Source organism: Ascidiella aspersa, chromosome 2 (genome assembly GCF_963924565.1).
Source record: "Ascidiella aspersa chromosome 2, kaAscAspe10.2, whole genome shotgun sequence".
Taxonomy (NCBI): Eukaryota; Metazoa; Chordata; class Ascidiacea; order Phlebobranchia; family Ascidiidae; genus Ascidiella; species Ascidiella aspersa.
Window position 1 is genome coordinate 10,605,932 of NC_139448.1, and position 22,679 is coordinate 10,628,610.

Below are 22,679 nucleotides of genomic sequence, written 5' to 3' on the forward strand. Positions count from 1 at the left end.
ATAAGCAAACAAATTCAAAAATCTTCATGCACTTACTTTGAGGAGGAATATCCTTTGTAATTGCGTCAAACAAAAAATCGGACATTTTTCAAATTCATTTTTCCAACAAATTATTCTATTGAATACAATTATAAGATTACAGGTTGCTTGTTCTGACCATTTTGCCCTAGAATTCATGGCAAGCTAGTAAAGAGAATTAAAGTTAGGAAATAAAACACTTTTGTTTTGTAACAAAATAATTAAAATACAGAACAGTTGCTAAAACAACCCAAAAATATTGTTGGTAAGTTGTTAGCAAAATATAGCATCACACACTTACCGGAGCGATTTAGAAAATATACAATACCCCCCCAAAAACAGATAAACATGCAATTTAACTCTAAAGCCACTGCGGGTTCTTCAGCAAAATTATTTTTTCCATAACAAGGGATGTGCTGCTGACCTCTCCAAACACGTTGTGGCAGCTGCAAATAGCTTTGTCGCGCAAAAAAACTGATCGTTTAAATCACAGCAACGTGTGTTGCAAAGTACAAAATAAGGTGAACCTAGCACACAGTATTCTAAAACCGTTAACTATACAATAAATTTTAATTACAACACACCTTTTGTCACTAAAATGTACCTTGCCTTCGCTATGGACACATGGCTGCGTAAAAATCGTCACTTAACAACACATAAACCGAAATTAGGTAGAAGGTGAACTGGGCAAACCGAAAACCTTCGATACGCACACCCAAAAGCCACCTTTCGCAAAAGCCACAGTGGCCTGGACCTACTCTGGAGTAGGGCCAGCGAAAAGCCACCTTTTTGGCGGAAAAGTGGCTTTTTCGGAGGCAAAGGTGGCCAGGCCACCTTTAAAGCCACCTTTGAAGCGGCCATGTGGAAAGGCTAATTATGGATTTAAACGATTCTGCGGAACAGCCAATGAAAAATATTGCATAAAAAATTGTCACAAACAATTTATTTACAAAATGAATTTTAGTCAAATGAATTTACTTTAACTTGTTTAAAACAGTATTGTTTTCTGCAAAAACGTTGGTGAAAAAATATTGTTTTACTATCTATTCATGTTTATATTTTTGGACCCAAATCGTTATTTATCACTCGAATGATATACACTTTTGTTATATAATAAAAGTAGTTTTATAAACTTCTATAGTAACAATATTTATTTTGTTTAATGTGCAAGAAATTTCGATTTCGTTGCCGTAAAGAACATAAATGGCGTTCGTTTTAAACAGCGTTTAACCAACGTTTTACTAATCAACCCATGCTATTCGTCTGCGTGACTGCGTGTGCGATACTGATGGGTGAAATTGTAGTGTTACTCTTACCGTTTGGTATGTCTCTTGGTTAGAACTTTTTTGTTTGCTATCCGCCGGTGCAACGAAGAACATTTTTGACCAAGTATATGTTTTTTAAATTTTAATGAATCCCCGGTGCACTAGGGCAGTGCCCACTTCAACCACGGCCGCAAGAAAGTCGCGCATTTCAAGGATAATCGACGTGAACGCGTAATATAGCTGCGGATAAAACTTTTTTTTACATGATAGGCCGACCCGAAAAACCTCAAAAAGTTTGCATTGGCGAAACGTGCTGCAAATGGGTGGTACTAAATACCGAATGGTACCGAATGGTACCGAATGGTACCGAATGGTACCGAATGGTACCGAATGGTACCGAATGGTACCGAATGGAACCGAATGGTACCGAATGGTACCGAATGGTACCGAATGGCACCGAATGGCACCGAATGGAACAACATGGGATCGAATGCCAACCAAACTAAACGTCTGTTTTACTCCTAAATCTGATTTAATTTTACACTGAAGCATATCTTGTCGCATGAGAGTATTTTAAAACGTATGAGGCCTAAGAAGGGTGGAAATGAACATGGTACCAAATGAAACCGAATGGCACCGTATTTAACCCAATAAAACCCATTGTAACTCGTAATAGAAACACTAAATATCGAATGGCCCGAATGGCACCGAACGGAACCCAATAGAACCCATTGTAACTCGTAATAGAAACACTAAATACCGAATGGTACCGAATGGCACCGAATGGCACCGAACGGAACCCAATAGAACCCATTGTAACTCGTTATAGAAACACTAAATACCGAATGGTGCCGAATGGCACCGAAGGAGCCCAATAGAACCGAACGGAACCCAATAGAACCCATTATAACTCGTAATAGAAACACTAAATACCGAATGGTACCGAATGTATTGAACCGAATGGCACCGAACGGAACCCAATAGAACCGAACGGAACCCAATAGAAACCATTGTAACTCGTAATAGAAACACTAAATACTGAATGGTACCGAATGGTACCGAATGGTACCGAATGGTACCGAATGGTACCGAATGGTACCGAATGGTACCGAATGGTACCGTATGGTACCCAATAGAACCCATTGTACGTTTAGTTTGGTTGGCATTCGTTAGCATTCGATCCCATGTGGTTCCATTCGGTGCCATTCGGTTCCATTCGGTACCATTCGGTACCTTTCGGTGCCATTCGGTGCCATTCGGTGCCATTCGGTACCATTCGGTGCCATTCGGTGCCATTCGGTGCCATTCGGTGCCATTCGGTACCATTCGGTACCATTCGGTATTTAGTGTTTCTATTACGAGTTACAATGGGTTCTATTGGGTTCCGTTCGGTTCTATTGGGTTCTGTTCGGTGCCATTCGGTACCATTCGGTATTTAGTGTTTCTATTACGAGTTACAATGGGTTATATTGGGTTCCGTTCGGTTCTATTGGGTTCCGTTCGGTGCCATTCGGTACCATTCGGTACCATTCGGTACCATTCGGTACCATTCGGTACCATTCGGTACCATTCGGTACCATTCGGTACCATTCGGTACCATTCGGTATTTAGTGTTTCTATTACGAGTTACAATGGGTTCTATTGGGTTCAATACGGTACCATTGGGTTCCATTCGGTGCCATTCGGTATTGAGTGATTCTCCTATGAGTTGTATTGGGTTCCATTGGATTCCATTGGGTTCCACTCGTTACCATTCGATACCATTCGGTACCATTCGGTATTTAGTACGGTAATTCTCCTACGAGTTTCATTTGCTCGAACGAGCTACATTAGGTCCTATTGGAATGTTTTGGGTTCCATTGGAGTCCATTCGGTATTTCGTGTTACAATGGGTTCCATTGGGTTTCATTCGGTACCATGTTCATTGCAACCCTCCTTAGGTCTCATACGTTTCAAAATACTCTCATGCGACAAGATATGCTTCAGTGTAAAATTAAATCAGATTTAGGAGTAAAACAGACGTTTAGTTTGGTTGGCATTCGTTAGCATTCGATCCCATGTGGTACCATTCGGTGCCATTCGGTACCATTCGGTACCATTCGGTACCATTCGGTACCATTCGGTACCATTCGGTACCATTCGGTACCATTCGGTACCATTCGGTACCATTCGGTACCATTCGGTACCATTCGGTACCATTCGGTACCATTCGGTACCATTCGGTATTTAGTACCACCCCTGCATTAGCAGTCATGCGCAACGTGTTATTGTGATATAGAAATCGGAACGTCGTTGTTAAATTGCATCCTTAACAACTTTCACAACACTGTTTTCCGAATATATAGATGGCTGTTGAAAAAAGCAAAGCGTTTTACTTCTGTTGTGAATCCCCTCCTGATCAATTCTATAAAAGTGTGGAAGAAATAAACCTTCTAAATAGTCAGGTAAAATAAGCATTTTGATCTTACACACCTGAATCTGACTGTACGATTTGTTTTTTATCACTCAAGCTTAAATTCTGTTCTCCACAGCAATATTCAGAGCTCCTTGGCCATGTATTCGTATTCCTTGGAAACTTAGATCTGACTGATGAACTCAATGTTCTACTCAACTCGTTTGCCAAAGAAAATCGAATTACAATTAATCAAGTGAAAGACATGTTTAAAACTTTGTTAATTGTTGCAAAAGGTATATCAATTTTAGGCGCTGGTCTACAATCCTACCACTTTTTATCTAAAGTTACAAAACGAGTTTTTGAAAATAAATAAATAAATATGCGAGAATAATAATAACACTAATATTTGACCCACCCGAACCCAACTTGCACCTGACCCAAATAATGTTAGCAATATAAACCCCCAGACGAAAATGTGGTAGGATTCTAGTGCAGCGCCCAATTTTCTATTCCAATAAATATTTATTTAAAACTTCTAAATCCTGATTTTTCATTATTGTAGAAGCCTCAACAAGTAAACTTTCCACTGGACAACTTTTCAGTGACTTGCAACTCTTAAAACTTGATGTCAATCGAGCGTCACAGTTTTGTCAAACATGGAAAAAGTCCGTAGATCAAGAATCTGTTAAAGCAGATTTAAAAAATCTGACACATCGCTTGGTAGACATGGAATGGAAATTCGGGGTAACGGCTTCAAGTAGCGAACTCCACCGTGTTGGAACATGTTACATACAGGTTACTGTTTTTATCTGTTATTTTCATGTGAAACATTGGCAAAAAGTCAATTTCCAATAACCATATTTTGTTTATTTAGCTTAAGCTGGTTGTTTCGAAAGAAGGTACCACAGAAAATATTCTTCTAGAGTTGACCCTACCACAGTTTTATGACTTCATGCATGAAATGGAGAAGGCAAAATTACAAATGGACTCAATAGTGTAGCCAATACATCAACTGTTGTTTTTCAAGTGCAATATTCTGGTTATTTCATTATTATGATTTGTTTACGTTTTAAAAATACAAGTGCATAATTTTTTTAAATGACAGCAGTTTCAATGACTGAATTAAATCTTATGGGCAAGAGTGAGCCTTTTTGCCCTAATCCATTTGAACAAATGTGACTTTACTGGTTTCATTTAGGCAATTTTAAACAGGTGGCTTATTTGCTCATATAACAGGTACACTATGCACAGATCTGTAATGTAGCAATACAATGAACCTCAAATCCAAAAAGGGTTGATCTTGATACAGGTGTTTCTTTGATATATTTCAGTCAAATTCAATATTGTATTTGCTTTGCAAACTATTGACCAGGACAGAATAGGTTTCATAATTACAACACTTTAATTTAAATTTATCTTGCCAATTAATGTAATGACTTGCACTGTTTCACACCAATATGTTGAGAGTCAGATAGAAGCCACACTTTGAAATGTGTGTACATATATTTTTTTGAAGTTTGTTGACGATGTAAACAAGCTCGTAAAAAATTTACAATAAACTATTTTTGCGTGAAAGTAAACACTCCTAGGATGGGGAATGGTAAAGCTAATTTTTTAGGAAATGTATTTGTACATGCAAAACAAATGACAAATAGATGCTTCTCTGTGTGTTACTTTAGGTTGCAAGCTTCGTGAAGTCAAAGGATGATTGTCAAGAAAGCTACAACATAAAAAAGCTTAGTTGCTCTTTGCACACCCGCAATTATGAGCACCTGCAATAATGAGTACGTTGTACAAAACTTTGCTGAAAAAGAGTGGTTATCATCCAGCCTGGCACAATTTCCACAGGTGGCCATATAAAAACATTTGCAGGCAGGCTTACACGATGAGAAACAAATTGCAGCACCGTGTTAGATCAACCAAAAACAATGTCGGACAAAAGAAAATTACACTGTCCTAATGACCTAATATTTGTAGAATAAAATACTTGGAAAATAAAATGCGGATATTTGACACAACAATCCTACAATAGCAGACAAATTAAAAGTTGTAAAGTGTATGCTTTAAAAAGCTCTGGTAATCCCATGTTATTTAACAATATGTTTAGGCAGGCTTAAAATTCTAATGTACTACTTTAAACAAATGAATGATGCATACACAGCAAGTGTTGTGAGCAGGACAATAAAATGACATCAAAGAAAAGCAGTTAGGGTAAAGTTAAAGCTGAAAAAGTGTGAAGAAAGAGGATATCGCTACGAAATGGCATTATTTTAGAAAATAAAAAACAATGCCACAAAATGGCGGCACTAAGATGAACATAAAAATAGACTTAACTGACAGAGGGCAATAAAAATAAGTTACGGCAACACTGACACTTTTTAGCATACAGACAATTTGCCTTGAAATGCTTATTACATCCAGTAAACCAAGATATATGTAAAGGCTTTCTACCTGCATTATAGCGGAGGCAAAATACCCTTTTTGTGTTACTTAACAAATTAGATTTACATAATTTGGTTCCAAATACTCAGGGAAGTTATTTTAATTTATTGATGGAATTTTAAGTGCTTGTATAATAAAATATGCACATCTGTTTTAAACAATAATTGAGTTGATTTGGTAGTATAAATGCAACATTTTAAGTTAAAACAGTAAATATATTTACAAAATAAATCCAAAAATGTTGTAAGGGTCACAATACAAACAGAAAAATATTTTGCAACAAGGAACTTTTTGGTTTTCATGGAAAAATGTTATTCTGCTTTAAACGTTGCAACTACTTATGTAACAATGTGTGAACCCTGATTCAGTAAACAATATTTAAAATTTGACAAACATTGACTCGCATAGCTTCACATAACATAGACGTACAGAATATAGGCCAGCGCTTAGAACAATATTCATATTGCTTTAATAGTTCATATACTAAAATGAGAAACAAACCAAAACAGGGTCTCTTTCAGTTACTTTTTTTTTTGTCTTTTTGCTTTGCCACACAAAAATTCTGCAGGGCATATGTTCGTCTTGTGCACTTTTTTTGTTACCACACATTATTTGTTGCATTTTAAATGGCAGTGAAAAAACAGTTGTTTCTTTGCACCCTATTTCTTCTGTTAAAAAGTGACCCCAAAAAAACCTAAATCCAAAATCAACAAACCAACTATAGACCAATGAAATAAAAGTATTTCCCAGCGCTTCATGAAAACTGTTTCAGCATACAGCTTCTTGTCCCTTAAAATACTATTTTGTATGAAAAATAAATTATCTCTTGCAAATGTTAAGGAAGAGCGGCAAATGATTGAAGAGCATTGCCAGACATACCTTTTTTAGGGATCAATTAATTCAGGGGCAGATTTTTATCTCTTCAGCAAATCATATTGGTCAGTTCCAGCAGTACACCACACCTTCTGTCACCCTTATAGATTAGTTTTTAAAAAAATCAATAAAAAAGCTAAATCTTTACCACAACCCCTTATCACGTTAAAAACATCCCCAAACACATATAGTGCAAGTCGCAAAATAAGAAATGCATCAAAACACAACAGAAAAACGACCTTGAGAACAAAGGCTGTGCAATAAGGATATTTATGGTAAGCGTGTGGTAGAATCCTTCAACTTAACATAGGACAATAGCTCTGCTAAAACGAGAGCAATAATGCAGCACAGGCTTGTGTGGAACTTAAATATGGCCTGCAGAGATTGCTACACAGAAAATATGTTATTGATAAAGATTTGCCGTAAAATCACACGAAACGCACTGTAGCTAGGTACATCAACCTAACAGAATGAGACAGTATAAGAATTCCTGTTCAAACCCAAGGTAATAAAATGAACTGCTCACCACAAAAAAACTAATATTTTCACAAATTCAACCCCAAAATATTTACCCATAAACCGCAACAATTAGGTAATCACAACTCGCAAGGCATCTTAACAGTTTGGTTTCAAGCAGTGATACACCTTTACACAAGTCTCAGGGCTTGATGTATGTGGGCTCTCCATGTAGTCCCTTCATACGCATGTGCCAGGCTACACTGGTAGATGACGAAACTGTCCTGAATTGGTGGATCACATTGCGAGGGATGAAATAGATGTCATTGTCATAGAGCTTGACCCTTGAATAGCGGATACCGTCGCGACGCATCTGGTTCAGCTTTGCTTCATCCACCCACCGAACGCACTGTGAAAAACAAAACCAATTCTTGACTGATTGTTGCATTGGGAGTAAGCCTAAACCAGATTATGAATACCATTTATTACAGAAGACCTAAACAGTAATTGCACTGATTACTTAACAATTTGCAAACAGAAATCAGAATAAATTAGTAATTTGGTACTAACTGATTCAAACTTAATCAGAATTTAATGTATATGTTTATTTATATAAAACTGCAGCATAAAATATATAGGTATTTTAAAATTAAAATTTGTTGAAATTTTGCAAAAATATTTGAAGCACTGCCTTACTTATGTAATAACTGAGTTACATTTTTTAAACTTGTTGAAAATTACTCTCAATTCAAATATTTTTTTTAGTGTATGAGAAACTATTGATAGTTGTGATCAATTCTAAACACATTTTTAATTCACAGTTTAGTCATTCTGACAATACATAACATATTATGCAACCTTTACACAAAACAAATGAGTTGTATTATGAATTGATCCAACAAACAAACTAATTTACTTCACTTTTTTCCCATATATATTTAGATAAAAAAATGTACCCTATTTATGTATTCATATAATATATATATATTATAATATATTTATGTATGAACATTATTATAAAGGCAAAAATCATCTATATAAAAGTTTAAATTTTTTAACCATCTATCAACGTTGTCAGCTAACACACATGTAACACTCAACAGCCAAATACTTCCTTTTCTGCCAAATTGCAATTAATACATGACAAAAAATCAACAATTTTTAATTAAGCTAAAGTCCCTTCCCCATAGTGACAAATCCTAACATACCAAATTACCAATACATGATTGGATTTTTTATAAATGCAATAGTGAAATATTACGGTGGACATGTAAGATAAATTATACCAACATAAGGTTTTCCAGACGAAGCACTACTATTACCAGCAAGCTTCCTGCACAAGTGCTTATGCAAACATCATGTATGCCCTCAGTCAAGTTTGAGCATAGTAGCGGATGTCGACTAGCTAAACTAATGTAAAATTATGCAAGTATAAAGCCGTGGCATGTTTCGAAATTGTGCAAGAGTTAACTCCCATTCATGCTCCACATACGTTTGTGTCGTATATATGGATATATTGACAGATATACTAGGCCTTTACACATAATTGTGTCATCAACAAGGCACTGGTGACTAATTAATAGACATGTGCATAACATTACAGATAAATAGATATCATGACCTAGCTAAGCATAACAAATATATTCATTGTAATTGGGTCGTTTGAACTATGAAATGTTATGTGTAACACTACAAAAGAGGTGTTTGACATACTATGTAGTACAAAAAAATTAGTCAAACAAATAGGCTTACACTCCAAAAAAAAAAAAGCTTTAAGGTGAGTCTATACTTTTAGGTAAAATTCCACTAAAATTTACTAGAACTTAGTAGCTTTGAAAATTAAATAATGAGTTACCTGTGACATAGGCGGTTCAAACAGATCAAGTTGAAGGATGCTTGAAGTGTTAAAAAAAGACGAAGAGTGAAATAAAACCACATCCTTTAACTGCTTATTCATTGTTGGCCTAAAAAACAAAAGTTGTCAGCTTAACACACAATCTTAAACCTTTTAGCAAACTTAAATGATTGATTACAACAGCGCTTCATTTTATGTACATGCAATAAATATATCGTAATTTCAAGTTAAAAAAAAAACTTGACATAACATCTTAACAGCATAAGATCCTCAAACCCACATTTTTTTCTTGTATGTTTATTATACCTATGTCCTGCAGATATTCCTTTCAGTGCACCCACTGCCCAAGTGGTTTGCCTGTCAGCAATATGTCCAACGTGGTCTGCATGGGCGTGGGTGCGATCTTCGACTAGTGTCTCTCTCATGTCACTGGAACGAGCACTGTACTGGAAGTTCAGCTTGCTCAGAGCTCCAGTTTGGGACCTGAACATTTTTTATAATGTTATTAAATATATATATATATACCCAAGGGCTTGTGAAGACTTATAGAATAGTTTATACTTTATAAGATAGCATTTTTTTACTTCTACAAGGATCTCTAAATATTCATTTTGGATATATCATAATAATTTGAATGACATTGTTTTACATGTATTATTAAATGTATATATATTTTTTTATGACTGACGAGAAATAAATAACGGTATTAAAATATAACATATAAAATATATAAACATAAAAACATAAATCATATACAAAATCTTAAACCAGTAATTCTCAAACTGTCTGCCGCAACAAATTAGTGTGCCGCAAAACTTTTTGTAGTTTTTTAAAATAACCTATTTATATTACATCTTGAAATGCACACTATACACCAGAAAAGAAAAATATTTAGATAACTATTTTTTAAGTTGCTATATTGTTTTTCTAGAAAGTGGCGCCCACAAGCTAAAGTTTAAGAACCACTGGCCTAAACCCGTTAAAAAAACAAGAATAATTTTAGCCTTCATTTAGTCAAACTAAATAAGTAAATAATAATGCACTATATAATAAATCATAGTCCAACTTAGGTTGGGGAAATGAAAGTGATAGGGTGCAACAAAAAAAGTTTTTATGACTGCAACTTATGATTAATAGGCTAGAACGGCTACTTCTGAAGGTTTTACTATTGTCTAAAATAAAATAAATCAGTGTTTTTGTGAAAAAAGTTTAGTCAGCCTTTCAGTAACAAAAACTATATATACTTCAACACTGTATAACAGCATAGGCCAACTCGCGGCTAAGAAGTCACACAAAGCGATATTACATTCCGGTTGTATAAGAGTTTCAGGATGCTTCCTGTGTGCTTAGTTTTTGCCTAGATTTTACCAACTTAAATGCAAATTTGTTAGGTGTCTTGATAGAGATTTGTTGAACTCACTAATATGTGTTGACCCGTTTCAAAAAATCTTCTCAGCATTAACACAACTCCCCATCTTATGGCAGTTGCTCAAACCATTAAGCTAAAGGATCATACGTTTGAATGTGTTTGTGTTTTAATTTTTAACAAATTTTAAAAACATTAAAAAGCGTTATGGCTTTATTTGAGAAATCTTGCAGTGTAATTAAAAATTCGGCTAAATGTGGCCTTTGTAACATTGTATGTAACATCTATAATAAATCTAGGTGATTTAGGTGTGGTTCTTTGTAGTTAGCAAAGAAATAAATGTGTTTTTTGGTCTCTTGACTAGTTAGCCACATCTGCTGTATGGTGTTCACAATGCAGTAAAATTACAAGGACAAATGTGTGTTATTTGGCAAAACATTTAAGCACCATCACCAGTATGTACATTCATGCAAATACTATCATTTTTAAGTGACAATAAAAGCAACTATTGTTTCTAGAAATATCTTATTCAAGCCGCAAAAAAATTAGTCAATTTGCCTCAGTTTTAGAATGAAGGCTTATTACAGGCAAGCTAAGCATTTACCAATAGTCAGTTGAGGCATCAAATTCTCAAATATTGGTGCACACTACCCACTAAAAATGTGTGGTACATTAGTCAAACAAACATCCACCAATCAAACACACCTTCTGCGCTTTGCTGGAGACCCCTTAAAATCAGCAGCGGGAACCATTTGTTCGCCCGGCCTTATCCAAAGGATAGGTCCGTCGTTGCTGTGTGCTCTTGATTCAAGATCGACGCAGGACATTTCACCCCAGGGTGCGGTGTACTTGAGAAAAGGGTCTTTTTCCAGGATATCCAGAATGTCCGGGAAAAACCCTCCAGCTTCCTCATGTACAGCCCCGACCAGGCTGATTTGTCTCATTGGGCCATACCTAAAACAAATTAATATTTATATATAGTTTGGTGTTGGTGGACTTGTAATAAGGTAATTGGATCAGAGTAAATATATGTATATGTTGGTCACTTTTATTAAATTAGTTAAAACTCATTTAGAAAATGGTAGTATTGGCAAAAATACAAACATATATATTAAAATGCTTTTGGTTAGAAAGTTGTTTTACTGTTTTATTTTACTAAAAACTACAATGTCATGTTATGAAACAGCTTCGAATATTATATATATATATTTGTTTGTTAAGCAGCATTACCTTACTGACTGTTACTACAGATGGTACAAAAAAACGATAAACAAACGAGCATATATATACATATATATAAATATATTCTGATTTTAGAAACTATATTTAGGGTATTTTGTAAAAAATAAATTTTAAAAGAGGTACACTAGCAAACTCTTATTTTTGGTTGCAACATTTTATGTTACCAAGGTAGCAAAATGTTACATTGTAGGCAAACATCTAACACGGGTAACCACAGGTCACGTACACCTTTGTGTAAACATGAATTAATATAAAACCTACAAGTGATATACAACGCTGTTTGATGTGTTTAACCTTGTGACATCAATAAAACACAAAAACTGCCAATGTAGAAAATAAATTAACGACAGCGTACATAAATGATATCATTGCAAAAATATAGCAACAAATAAAAAAAAAGGATTCTATTAAAAAATATTAAATAAACCTTATTTCTATGCGTTTAATACTAAGGCTTTACACACAATAATATGTTATGCTATTAAAAACAACAGATATTCAAGGACTGACTCAGCATACCTGTACATGCCACTCTCTTTTGAGAAGGTTTTGCAGACCTGGTCCCTGAACTCTTTCACACTCATGGTGAGGATGTCTCGTTGGCCCAACACCTCAGACTTAACTCTCAGTTCGGAGTGTTCTTCTGATAAGTATTCAAGAAAGTCTGGCATAGTTTCCCCAGCACCATGCACTATTCCCATCACAAAATGTGGCAGGGAGCTCTTTTCTTCGCTAAAACAGAGCTCGCAGAAGTCCTTGGCAAACTGTTCACGCTGCATTTCTGTAAGTTCATTTATCTCATGTTGGTAAGCATGTAAAACGGAGGCCTCTCCATTGGGATCAGTTTCGACATGGACAAAAGAACGAAAGGCAGGGTTTGAGAAGGGATATCGGTCTACAATTTCAACATCAGACAAAAGTTGCTGGCCGAACTGCAACGCTGGAACGCCAATATTGGGAACTTTGTCTAAAATGGTCTCCAGTTCCTTATCGGTCTCCTTATCATCTTCAGAGCTAAAATGTGCAACAGTGTCTTTCGGGGATTGTTCTGCTTTGGAAATGGTGCAAACTGGTGAACCCGGTTCTAGTTTAATATCTTTATCAGGGAAAAATTCTTGTTTAATTTCTGTTTTAATCTTCTCTTTGTGTCGGTGCTTGTGCTTATGTACAGAAGGTGAGCCAGGCAGACTATGCCTATGTTTATGGTGCTTTTCATGCTTGTGCTTCTTGTGTTTGTGTTCTTTTTTTCTCTTTCTCACTTCTGGCGATGGTATGCTGTTAAAGTCACCAACAAGAAGTTCATTTGATATTTTATTTTCTTCTGTGACAGGAACAACAGGAGACAAGCGATCCATTGTGGTTTCCACCACTTCGTTTGACACTGGTAATGGGGTGAGATGTTCGTTTGTAGAGGGGGTCGTGCTTTCTTTGCTACTATCTGCAGAGTCGTTTCCCCCATTTGTAAGCACCTCAGACTGTAAAGTGACTTCGGTGGCAATTTCAGAGGCAGGTTCAAGAAAAGCTGTATTTACTTCTGGGCTTTTCATCACTTGGGAGCTGAAAGTGGTAAATGGTGCACTAGATGACACCACCAATTCTTCATGCTCAAGTGGGAGAAGTGCTATATCCCCTGCCTTAGTTGAATCTTCATCCATTGTCTCGAATAAATCAGCTTTGTCAGAGTTTAAGCTCATTATATTATCGAACACATTATCACCAAGTTCACTATGGCGGCTGTCCGTTCGAGGTCTTTTTGCAGGTGCAGGGTTTTCCACTAGTATATCCACAGATTTATCTGTTATAGGTTTGTTAATTTTGCTTGAATCTTCATGTGTACTTTTATGTTCATTTGCCTCCAAGTCAGGTTTCGGTCTTTTCTTTTTCTTTTGCTTTATTTCGCCGTGGCCCTCTTTCCTTTTGTGATGATTTAATAAAAACTGTTCATTTTTTGATTTCAGTATGCTGCCTGTGGAGGTCTTATTGCTTTTTGCATGGTGCCCATTTTCCTGAGCACTCTTGTTTGAACTAATAACTTTCACATTCAAACTTTTTTCTTTTGTACCAGCCACATGGTGAGATTTGTTGTCTGCATGTTTATGCTGGGATTCCATTCCCTTTGAGTTTGTCACAGGTGGGACCCTGGGTTGATTAGGAAGCTTATCATTCTTGGCAGGATCTTTGCTCACAGGCTTTCGCTGTTCTTGCTTAATTGGTCTTTGGTTACCATTTGTCATTGAAGGCACTTTTTTGTGCCTGTTCAAATGAATGGGTTCAGAAAATAAAGTTGGCAGCATTGTTGGCTGGGCCATCTTCATCTTGTGTTTTATCCTATGGACATGGCCACTGTTCCCAGTTTGGGGTGGCTTTGCTGGCGATGTTGTCATCATTTGTCCTAGCGTATTATCATGTTGTATTTGATAATTTTATTTATAAAATCCTAAAAACAACCTTTAAAATATTTGGGCATTTTAAAAAAAGTGCAAATCAATACAGTACACAAATACAAAAGATCCTAGCCGGCCAACAGGATTCAAAATGGAAATGTGAACATTGTGAATAGCAATATGTGCATGGTCTGGAGTGCTTTCAAAGGTGCACATTTTGGTGTAATGCACACTAGCGATATTTTCACCAAACAGTGCACATTCGAAGGAGTACACTAGCACAAAATAAGCAATAAGTGAAGGGTACTAGTGCACATTGTGCAAAAATAACAGGAAACAATTTGACACTCATAAATTTATTGTGAAAATTCGGCCCCAATCTCTTATGGGCGCTGAGTGCATAGATAGGTGGGGGACTAGGGATGGAATTACTTATGTATCTGAAAATTAATCTCCCAAAACACAAATAGTTACCTAAAAGATTGTGGTAAAGTTGAATGCAGAAAAACAAATAATACAAGTTCCAAATTATAGTGTTGTCTCATTATTTTTTCAATTATAACTTAAAATACCTTTACTTCAATGGTAACTGAACATAAATTCAGTTTCGATCTTTGATTTCTTAATGTTTAGTTTGTCTTTACAAAATCTCAAACAAAGGTAGATTTATGTGCAAATCTTGTTTTGGGCCAAACTTTTACTTAAAATGAGACTTTACATAATGTACATTTTGTGCACTTGCCCGTTTCAAGTTGTGGTAACAAGGTATAATATTATTCAAAATAACTAACTCTTTAAAATGTTGTTAACCAAAAAAAAATAGTATTATCATACCGGAGTTATTCATAAGAATAGAAATTCTTCAAATTACAAGAAAACACTACATGTAGACTATATATATAATATATAAAGGGTATGTTTTGTATATTACAGTTAATTGGAATTTTTGTAAACATACTCTATTTGACCTATGCATAAAATAAACAAATTTAAATCTTCTTTTCAATACATGTGTATAGCAAATTAAAATTTGAATTTGAAAGTTAAATTATTGGTGCAGGTCTATAATCCAACCACTATTTTTGTAACCAAAGGGAAGTAAGTACACACGCAGCTCATCTTTTATTGTTTGTATCCTAACAAAACAAGTTGTCAAAATTGAAATTGCAAGTAAGAATTTAAATTGGAGAATAAATATAATATTAATACTTGGCCGAACCAAAACTCACACACTAAACCAAATGATGTTAGCAATATAACCTATGGACAAAAAAATACTATGATTAAATAAATAATCTATTTTATTGAATCCTAAAAAGATAAACTGGATACCATCTAAGATTTCACTTGCTATGTTTTCTTTTCTGTGCAAATATCAACAAAATCGATACGTACTTTATAATAATTCATAAGCAAAACGCTCAGCAAAACAATAAAACTCATAACTAAATCACAGTTGTTGTTGCACACCTACTGGTACTTGTATTTGACTTTAGTTGATTACTCGTAATGAGGTTAGATGATATGCGTTAAATTAGAACTACGAAGTAAGAGTTTAAATTTAGTCAAGTTTATGGCAATGGAAAATTCTTAACCACCGCCACAAGAAGTAAATTAATCAACTTTTGAACACTTCGAATTTACATTACAAAACAATAGTAAACAACTAAAGTAGCATCTTCATCACTTAGTTAACTAAAACTTTTACAAATTTAAGAATTTGAAACTAACGTAAATTAGCTAAAACTATTAAATTAGGAAACTTACGGTGAAACTTTCCTAAAACAAATTTGTCAACTTATCTTATTGAAGTGTAGTAGAAACTAGCAATAATCCTTTACTACAGAGTATTAATAGTCTGATGTCACATCATATAAATAAGATTTAGAACGAAAACGAAACAAAATAATACACGTTTAAGGTTTTTCAGACACTTTTTTTTTAAATAAAAATTTGATAGGAATATTAAGAGATTAATTTATTTATTTAAAAGGTTGAACACAACATTTAAAATGTTGAATCACAACTGTTTTTTTTTTCAATAATTCTAAACTGAGTTCACAGAATTGCGCATATATTTCATCACAAAATCATTGATATAATTTAAAAAATATATAGCCTACATAAAAATATTTTAAATGATTGTTTTCCCTACATCGGGTTTTATTTATTTTTGGGAAAACGAAAATAAATATATTTTCTAATATTTTCAAACACTAGGTGTCGTTAAAGAACAGCACGAAAATATCTTGATAAAGGCGGGTGATTATTGATTAATAGATTGTATACATCACAACGCACTACAGCACAGACGTTACCATAAATATGTAAAAGATCATTAACCTTAACCTCATGTCTATGGCTCGTAATACCTTTGTGTTACTTTTCGCATTATTGCGAAAATGCCAAATGGGTATGCCGACTAAAACAGACACCACATTTGGACTTCATAAGGTTAAAGACACGTTTCAATGTAGGCTATGTTTAAAGTTGTAGTGCGACGTTTTAACAGGCCCCGTTTAGGCAATCGTTTTTGCTAATATTTGTAATCACCGCGCCGATAGACTTATTTTTTGCGTATCAGGATTTCGTTTCATCTCCCGCAGTCAACAACTTTACGTCGGAATGGAAAAAAATCCCCTTTGTCTTTATTAAAGGAAATGTTTGAAAAGTGGAGCCAGTTTAATAAGTACAAAACGTACCACTTGGGCCTCTTTGTGAAAAAACGTCAAAAATTGAAAATAGTTTGACTGCTTACATGCGAAGTAATTAATAAACGCCGAGCTCACGATATTCTAGATACGTCCCTCAGCCCGCCCCGAATGATACACACGCGCCACCATAATTTGGCACGTGGGAAACTTTACTGATTTCGGTATACGGAACGTGAGGTCGAATGTGCAAGGTTTATAAGTAACAAAAGCAAGCGAGTGCGTATACAAGGCGCGTCGAAGCGCTGAGAGCAAGAACAAACAGCACTATCGCGATAGCTTCGACGAAAAATATATGTGATCCCTTGTGTGTCAAGCCATCATACCTTGTTTGCGATGCTATCGCGCCCCGGCCCAGTGTTTTAAGCAGAAGTCAATAAATAATATGACTGTGGCACCGTTGCGAACAAACCATATCGGAGTGTTTCAGACGGACAGTGGCGTCAACACACGATGATTTTATTGACGAGGCCGAATTAGTTACAACTAAAACAGTCTGAAAGCGAGATCCAGTTTCGTTTCACTGTAAGTTCAAGTTTCAACGAAAGCCTAGAATACTAATTGACAGATGGCTTCTAAAAACAATCCTAGTCTCAGGAATGTGCGTAATCGTGGATTGTACGTAATAAACAAAAGCGTTTTCCGCCAGACGGCAACCAAAATATTTTGAATAGCAAAGATCCATTATACATGTTTTTATGAGGACCATTGCGGCCAAATGTACTATCTTACTCGTATGCTGTATTATTAAAACAGGCCTTTATATTTTTTGCTAAGTTCGTGCTACGAACATGTCGAAACGGAAAGTAACTGGATGGATAAAGTTTGGAATTCTCGTGCTTATCCTGTTGATGTGGGTGAGTCCTCTGTGTGTTTGGTTGATACGAAAACATTTCGGAAATTTGGACAATGAATTTAGGCTGTAGCAAACCTTGCATTTAGCCTACGTTTACAATATCAACTTCATTAATTCCACCTTTTTAGCAGCAAACGTTTACGTATATAAGAAACGGGGTATAGGCTAAATTCAAACAAATTTGTAAATAAAAAAGGGAATTTATAACGAAAGTCACTTTGTTCAGTATAGTTTTCCAAACTATTGAACACTCGAATTGAATTACCTAATAACTCTTTATTCATAGTATACTGTTCACAAACGGGCAATAGAAGTAAGCAGGTTTGCTATAGTTACGTTTTACGAAAGGAAAACATTTACGTTTTAAAGGTGCTTGCTGCTACATTACGAGTGATTTTGCGCAAAAATATTACCAGAAAAAAACAAAAATTAAACTCGCTGCGATGAACGGCTTCGTTTTAAGTACAAGTTATACAGGTCATTTAATCATAACAATGTAAGAAACATTTGCATATAACCTAGAATTGCAGGTTCCCAGAAAATTATGGTTGTCCAACAATATCAAATTATAAAACGCAACCAACCAGCATATTTATTGGTTGGCGCCACCAGACACCGACTGGACAACAAAGCACAAACTTAAAAGGCCTATGTTATTTTATGCATAATATGTACCAGTCGCGCTAAAAGCATTTTGTTAAAAAAATGCTGGATTAAGGAACATACGAATTGCACTTGATGAAATATATCAGTGTTGACCAAGAGGACACAATTAGCATCAACTTACACGCAAGAGACTCGAAAATTTTCACCAACAACGCTGAAAATATTATTTGCCAGATTCTCAGCGCGGCCACTCTGATCGAAACCTCGATAATCCGTGACGACATCGGTCGCGTTGCCCTGGTAACGGACGGAACGACGACGGGCGAGTTTTACACGGAGGAGTTTTTTCCTGTCATCTTCCCGGTGCTTGTGAGCGTGTCTTGCTTCGCGCTGGTGATCGGGTGCGTCGGATGTTGCGGAGCTATCACTGAGAGTCAGCTGCTGCTCGGTTGGGTGAGAAACCGTTCATGTCAGCAAATATTCTTTAGGCTTTCCTGTCTTATTCAAAGTCAGTCATTAATAAGTAGAGAGAAATCTATTTCGCCACAAAGTCATCACAAGTCTCTTATTTCGAATGAATCTCACTTTGACACACACTTTAAACTACGCCTTGAACTTGATCATCCTATTTTTTTGTTTACGTAACTCGTTTTACGTAAGTTTCGTATATATAGTTATGTTCCCACTCTTGACAATGTCTGTTTTTCAAGCTGCGTGACTCAAAAACTATTGCAGTTCTTTTTCGCCGTCCTAATATCGTTCTGCATCGAGCTGAGCGCTGGCATCTGGAGATTGGTCAGCCACCAACTTCACTACAACGAAAGCGACATCGACCAATTGAAAGCAAACATCGCCGAGTTCGGGCCACATAGTTCAACTAATGTCTGGTTCAAGTCAGCTTGGCAGGAGCTGCACCGAAAGGTTAAATACAAGTTTTGAAAACCTAAACTTCAGTTAAGTTGTTGGAAAGAAAAATATTCGTTACTCCAAAATAGTCAATTTCAAGAATTTACGTTTTTGGTTTAGATTTATAGTTGCGTGACAGGTATCTAGACCAGTGCTCTTCAACCGGTATGCTCAGTGCACCCTAGGGTGCATCAAAATATGCATCGGGTGCACCAGTACGAAAAGGTATAAAAGGGTGCATCACAAACTTTTAATGAACTATTGATATTTGACATTCAGGCTTTAAAAGTTTGGTTGAGTGTTGTTTTATGACTTGCAATAGTAATCGCAAGCAGCCTGCAAACATAATCAAACTCTCACCAACAGTGTGTGAAATATCGGCAGCTCCGCTTGGTTTAATTGACATGATTATGTTGATGTGCATATTGATTTTTCATATCGTCTTTGACTTCAGTTTACCTTTTAAGTAAACAGGGTGCATCAGCTCGTGGCAATATCTTTAAGGGTTCACCAAACCTAAAAAGGCTGAAGAGCACTGATCTAGACAGATCCAAGATGCCCACAAGCAAGGTTGATTTCAATAGATTATTATTGAAGAATATTGAAATGAACGAAATATTAAAAAAATAAATATAAAATTATTTAGTTGAGCAAAAACATGTTTATGTCGAATTACATGATCCTATTGATTCGACTTAAAAAAGCTGGGAAGTATCGAAATCTCGCGAATGCTCCGCTTTAACTTTCTTGACGACCCTTAATATATGCGTAACAGTTCAACTGTTGCGGAGTGACGTCATTTCACGATTGGCTCGAAGTGGACACCCTCTTTCTGCACACCTGTTGCCGAGAGGAGGAGCTACGGGTGGGAGGTTGTACTCCGGTCCTCCTGGGCGCGCTCCCCGGATGCGGAAAGCCGCTGATGGAGCATCTGTCCTCCTCGCCGGACATGGAAGTCCTCCCGTATCTGATGACGGCCACCGGCGTGGTTCAGGTAAATAAATGAAACGTAAACGGACTTGTTTCATTTTTTGCGGCAGCAATTATATGGAGAAAACTTTTTCATTAATACATTTGAATTATGAACATGTGTTAATTCAGAGTGGTAATCATTGCCATATTTAGCGTTAAAAACACCGGCGTGGTTTAAGTAAATAAAATGTAATGGGAATTGTGTCATTTTTGGCAGCAGCAATTAAAAAAAACGTTTTTTTCTTCTTAATTCACCCAAATAGCTAAATGAGTCTGAATGTTTTAAATAAATCTTATTTTCATTTAATGTGATCTTCACGAAAAACAAATCGTTAGGGAAAGTTTCTTATTATGTTATGTTATGTAAACTTTAGTTTTTGGATTTTAACGTTAAATTGACTGGTGGCCATTTCGCCCATCCATCATTTTTATCCATAGGCTGGTAAATCTTTACCATATTTAGCGTTAAAAACACGCCCAAACCCCATAAAATTACATCTAAATATATATATAAGTATAAAGTTGAATATAACCCATACATTGGACAAGTGTTTTTCCATAAGGGCCTGACAGTTATTATTCGTTTATCGTAGCCTTATACGTTCATACACACGGCAGTAAAGCAAATTGTTTATTGACAAAGGTATGGGTCTCCATTTTATGCTATGCGTCGTGCCGGCGACATATTACTTAATAAATCATGACAGATATGATCTTTGTCGACGGCAGTTTTATGAGGCTTGACGACCTCGTAAAATATAGTTTGTTGAGCAGCTAAACAGGTTACAGCGGTGAACCCAACTATACAAATATGATAAAGCAATGGAAATTTATTTTTATATTCAAAAAATTATATATGTATTTTTTAGTTTATCAAGGTTTATTAATAACATTTTTTTCTTAAGAAATGAAAAGTATGGTATATTTTGTTTTTTTTTCACAACAGGTCATAGCTCTCATGCTGGCTCTGAAACTTTGGCTGGTGTTTTGTCTCGCAGCCCCGCCCCCAGAACAACAAGCTAGGAAAATCGTCTCTTCGTGCCCGGCAGAATATGGCAGACACTTTCGCATGACGCCCGTCGACAAAGGTATAGACTGAACAAATATTGCGGTCGCCAATCAAACGGGCAACATTTGACTGATATGGCCTCTTGAACTTGCTTTTTCGCACTGCCTGTAGCTAGTTGTAACTGCCTCGAGGGATTTTTGACATCTGTACGACGCATTCGTATATTTACGATAATCCACATAAACAATCATAAGACTCTATTCCTAACTATACGCACACAAAAAAAAGATTTGTTGTAAAGGAAGCTTATTGTTAGATTCCCTTAAAACATGGAAATAATATCAACTTTAAATTGTGACGTCATACCGAGTTATTTTACGTTTCAGTCATAGAAAAGTGTGTCCTCTAATTGCATTGCCGTTTCAGAATACAACGGCATCGCTGCTATGCGCGGAGCGGGCGACCAGCTGTACGGCGAACACTCCCAGCCTATCCTGCTCATACAAGGCCCAGTGCAATCTTCAGACACGCACACAAAACTGGAAGCGGCTCTAGGTCAAGGGGGCTACTTTGCAGTTTCGCAAATGCCATCCGAACAACACGGCGGTCATCAGACAGGCGCGTTGCCTACAGACCAATGCGATTTGTGTACCTACTTCATTCAAAAGACGCCGATGCAGGAATGTGATTGTTGCGTGACAGGACACTCCGGAGCGCCGCTTGTGGGAAACACGGCTATGAGAACGAACGGGGTCGGGGCGTCGAGTGATGACGGACTATTTGTCTTGCCGAACAGGATATCGACACTGCGGAAAATCGACGACCGCCAGGGGGCGCTGAGTGATGTTATGACTTCAGAAGAGAACATTCGAGAATCGAGCGTCAGTTCACACATGGAAAGAATGGAGGTTTGAGCGGGTGTTACATCGGTACCATCGCTCAAGATGTGGTTGATTCTTTCTTCGTGTCCTGTCTTGGACGAACATGCCGAACATTAAGTTGCGAAGCGATGATATATGTCAGGCTGGCTATAAGGGCACGTGAAACTGATGCAAGACTTTAATTGTACCAAGCGACTGCACAGCTACCGCGTGGACTTGTCTACTGTATTTATTGTTTTCAGTCGTATTCGGGAGAAAGTCATGTGGACAAAAGTAGAAAACAGATACACGTAACGTGAGGTAATGAAAAACACACACACCTATGTGTTTATTAACAACTGTGATCTAGCACCTTCTGTATCATTATCGTACACCAAAAGCCATCGAAGACTTACCGATCTCGACACTCTCCTCTCTGAGCCTGTGTACCTCAGTTGGTAGA

General features: G+C 36.4%; 3 protein-coding genes across 3 annotated transcripts; 2 read left to right on the forward strand and 1 right to left on the reverse strand.

Moving 5' to 3' along the window:
- The first annotated feature begins 3,555 nt into the window (after window positions 1–3,555).
- Window positions 3,556–5,222, forward strand: LOC146163578 (COMM domain-containing protein 7-like). Its single transcript, XM_083381878.1, has 4 exons — window positions 3,556–3,727; window positions 3,815–3,971; window positions 4,241–4,473; window positions 4,553–5,222. Exons 1-4 carry the CDS (start codon window positions 3,629–3,631, stop codon window positions 4,676–4,678), a joined length of 615 nt encoding a protein of 204 aa, XP_083238004.1. The 5' UTR covers window positions 3,556–3,628; the 3' UTR covers window positions 4,679–5,222.
- Window positions 5,157–14,354, reverse strand: LOC146163579 (uncharacterized). The gene is made up of 5 exons (XM_083381877.1): window positions 12,432–14,354; window positions 11,376–11,624; window positions 9,611–9,787; window positions 9,305–9,413; window positions 5,157–7,858 (listed from the first exon to the last, which is right to left on the reverse strand). Exons 1-5 carry the CDS (start codon window positions 14,297–14,299, stop codon window positions 7,652–7,654), a joined length of 2,610 nt encoding a protein of 869 aa, XP_083238003.1. The 5' UTR covers window positions 14,300–14,354; the 3' UTR covers window positions 5,157–7,651.
- A 3,444-nt stretch (window positions 14,355–17,798) lies between these two features.
- Window positions 17,799–22,270, forward strand: LOC146163580 (tetraspanin-12-like). Its single transcript, XM_083380544.1, has 6 exons — window positions 17,799–17,864; window positions 18,704–18,922; window positions 19,205–19,390; window positions 20,151–20,369; window positions 21,294–21,435; window positions 21,783–22,270. The coding sequence occupies exons 1-6, from the start codon at window positions 17,799–17,801 to the stop codon at window positions 22,268–22,270; spliced, it is 1,320 nt and encodes a 439-aa protein (XP_083236670.1).
- The last annotated feature ends 409 nt before the right edge of the window (window positions 22,271–22,679 follow it).

Bases quoted from the DNA above. Each gene is read 5' to 3' on its own strand.
- LOC146163578 (XM_083381878.1), top strand. From the start codon at position 3,629: ATGGCTGTTGAAAAAAGCAAAGCGTTTTACTTCTGTTGTGAATCCCCT. The intron at 3,728-3,814 runs GTAAAATAAGCA...TGTTCTCCACAG, and splicing joins TAAACCTTCTAAATAGTCAG to CAATATTCAGAGCTCCTTGG. The intron at 4,474-4,552 runs GTTACTGTTTTT...TTGTTTATTTAG, and splicing joins TTGGAACATGTTACATACAG to CTTAAGCTGGTTGTTTCGAA.
- LOC146163580 (XM_083380544.1), top strand. From the start codon at position 17,799: ATGTCGAAACGGAAAGTAACTGGATGGATAAAGTTTGGAATTCTCGTG. The intron at 19,391-20,150 runs GTTAAATACAAG...TATGCGTAACAG, and splicing joins GGCAGGAGCTGCACCGAAAG to TTCAACTGTTGCGGAGTGAC. The intron at 21,436-21,782 runs GTATAGACTGAA...TTGCCGTTTCAG, and splicing joins CATGACGCCCGTCGACAAAG to AATACAACGGCATCGCTGCT.
- LOC146163579 (XM_083381877.1), bottom strand. From the start codon at position 14,299: ATGATGACAACATCGCCAGCAAAGCCACCCCAAACTGGGAACAGTGGC. The intron at 11,625-12,431 runs GTATGCTGAGTC...AATTTGTTTTAG, and splicing joins AAAGAGAGTGGCATGTACAG to GTATGGCCCAATGAGACAAA. The intron at 7,859-9,304 runs GTAACTCATTAT...TGTTTTTCACAG, and splicing joins TTGAACCGCCTATGTCACAG to TGCGTTCGGTGGGTGGATGA.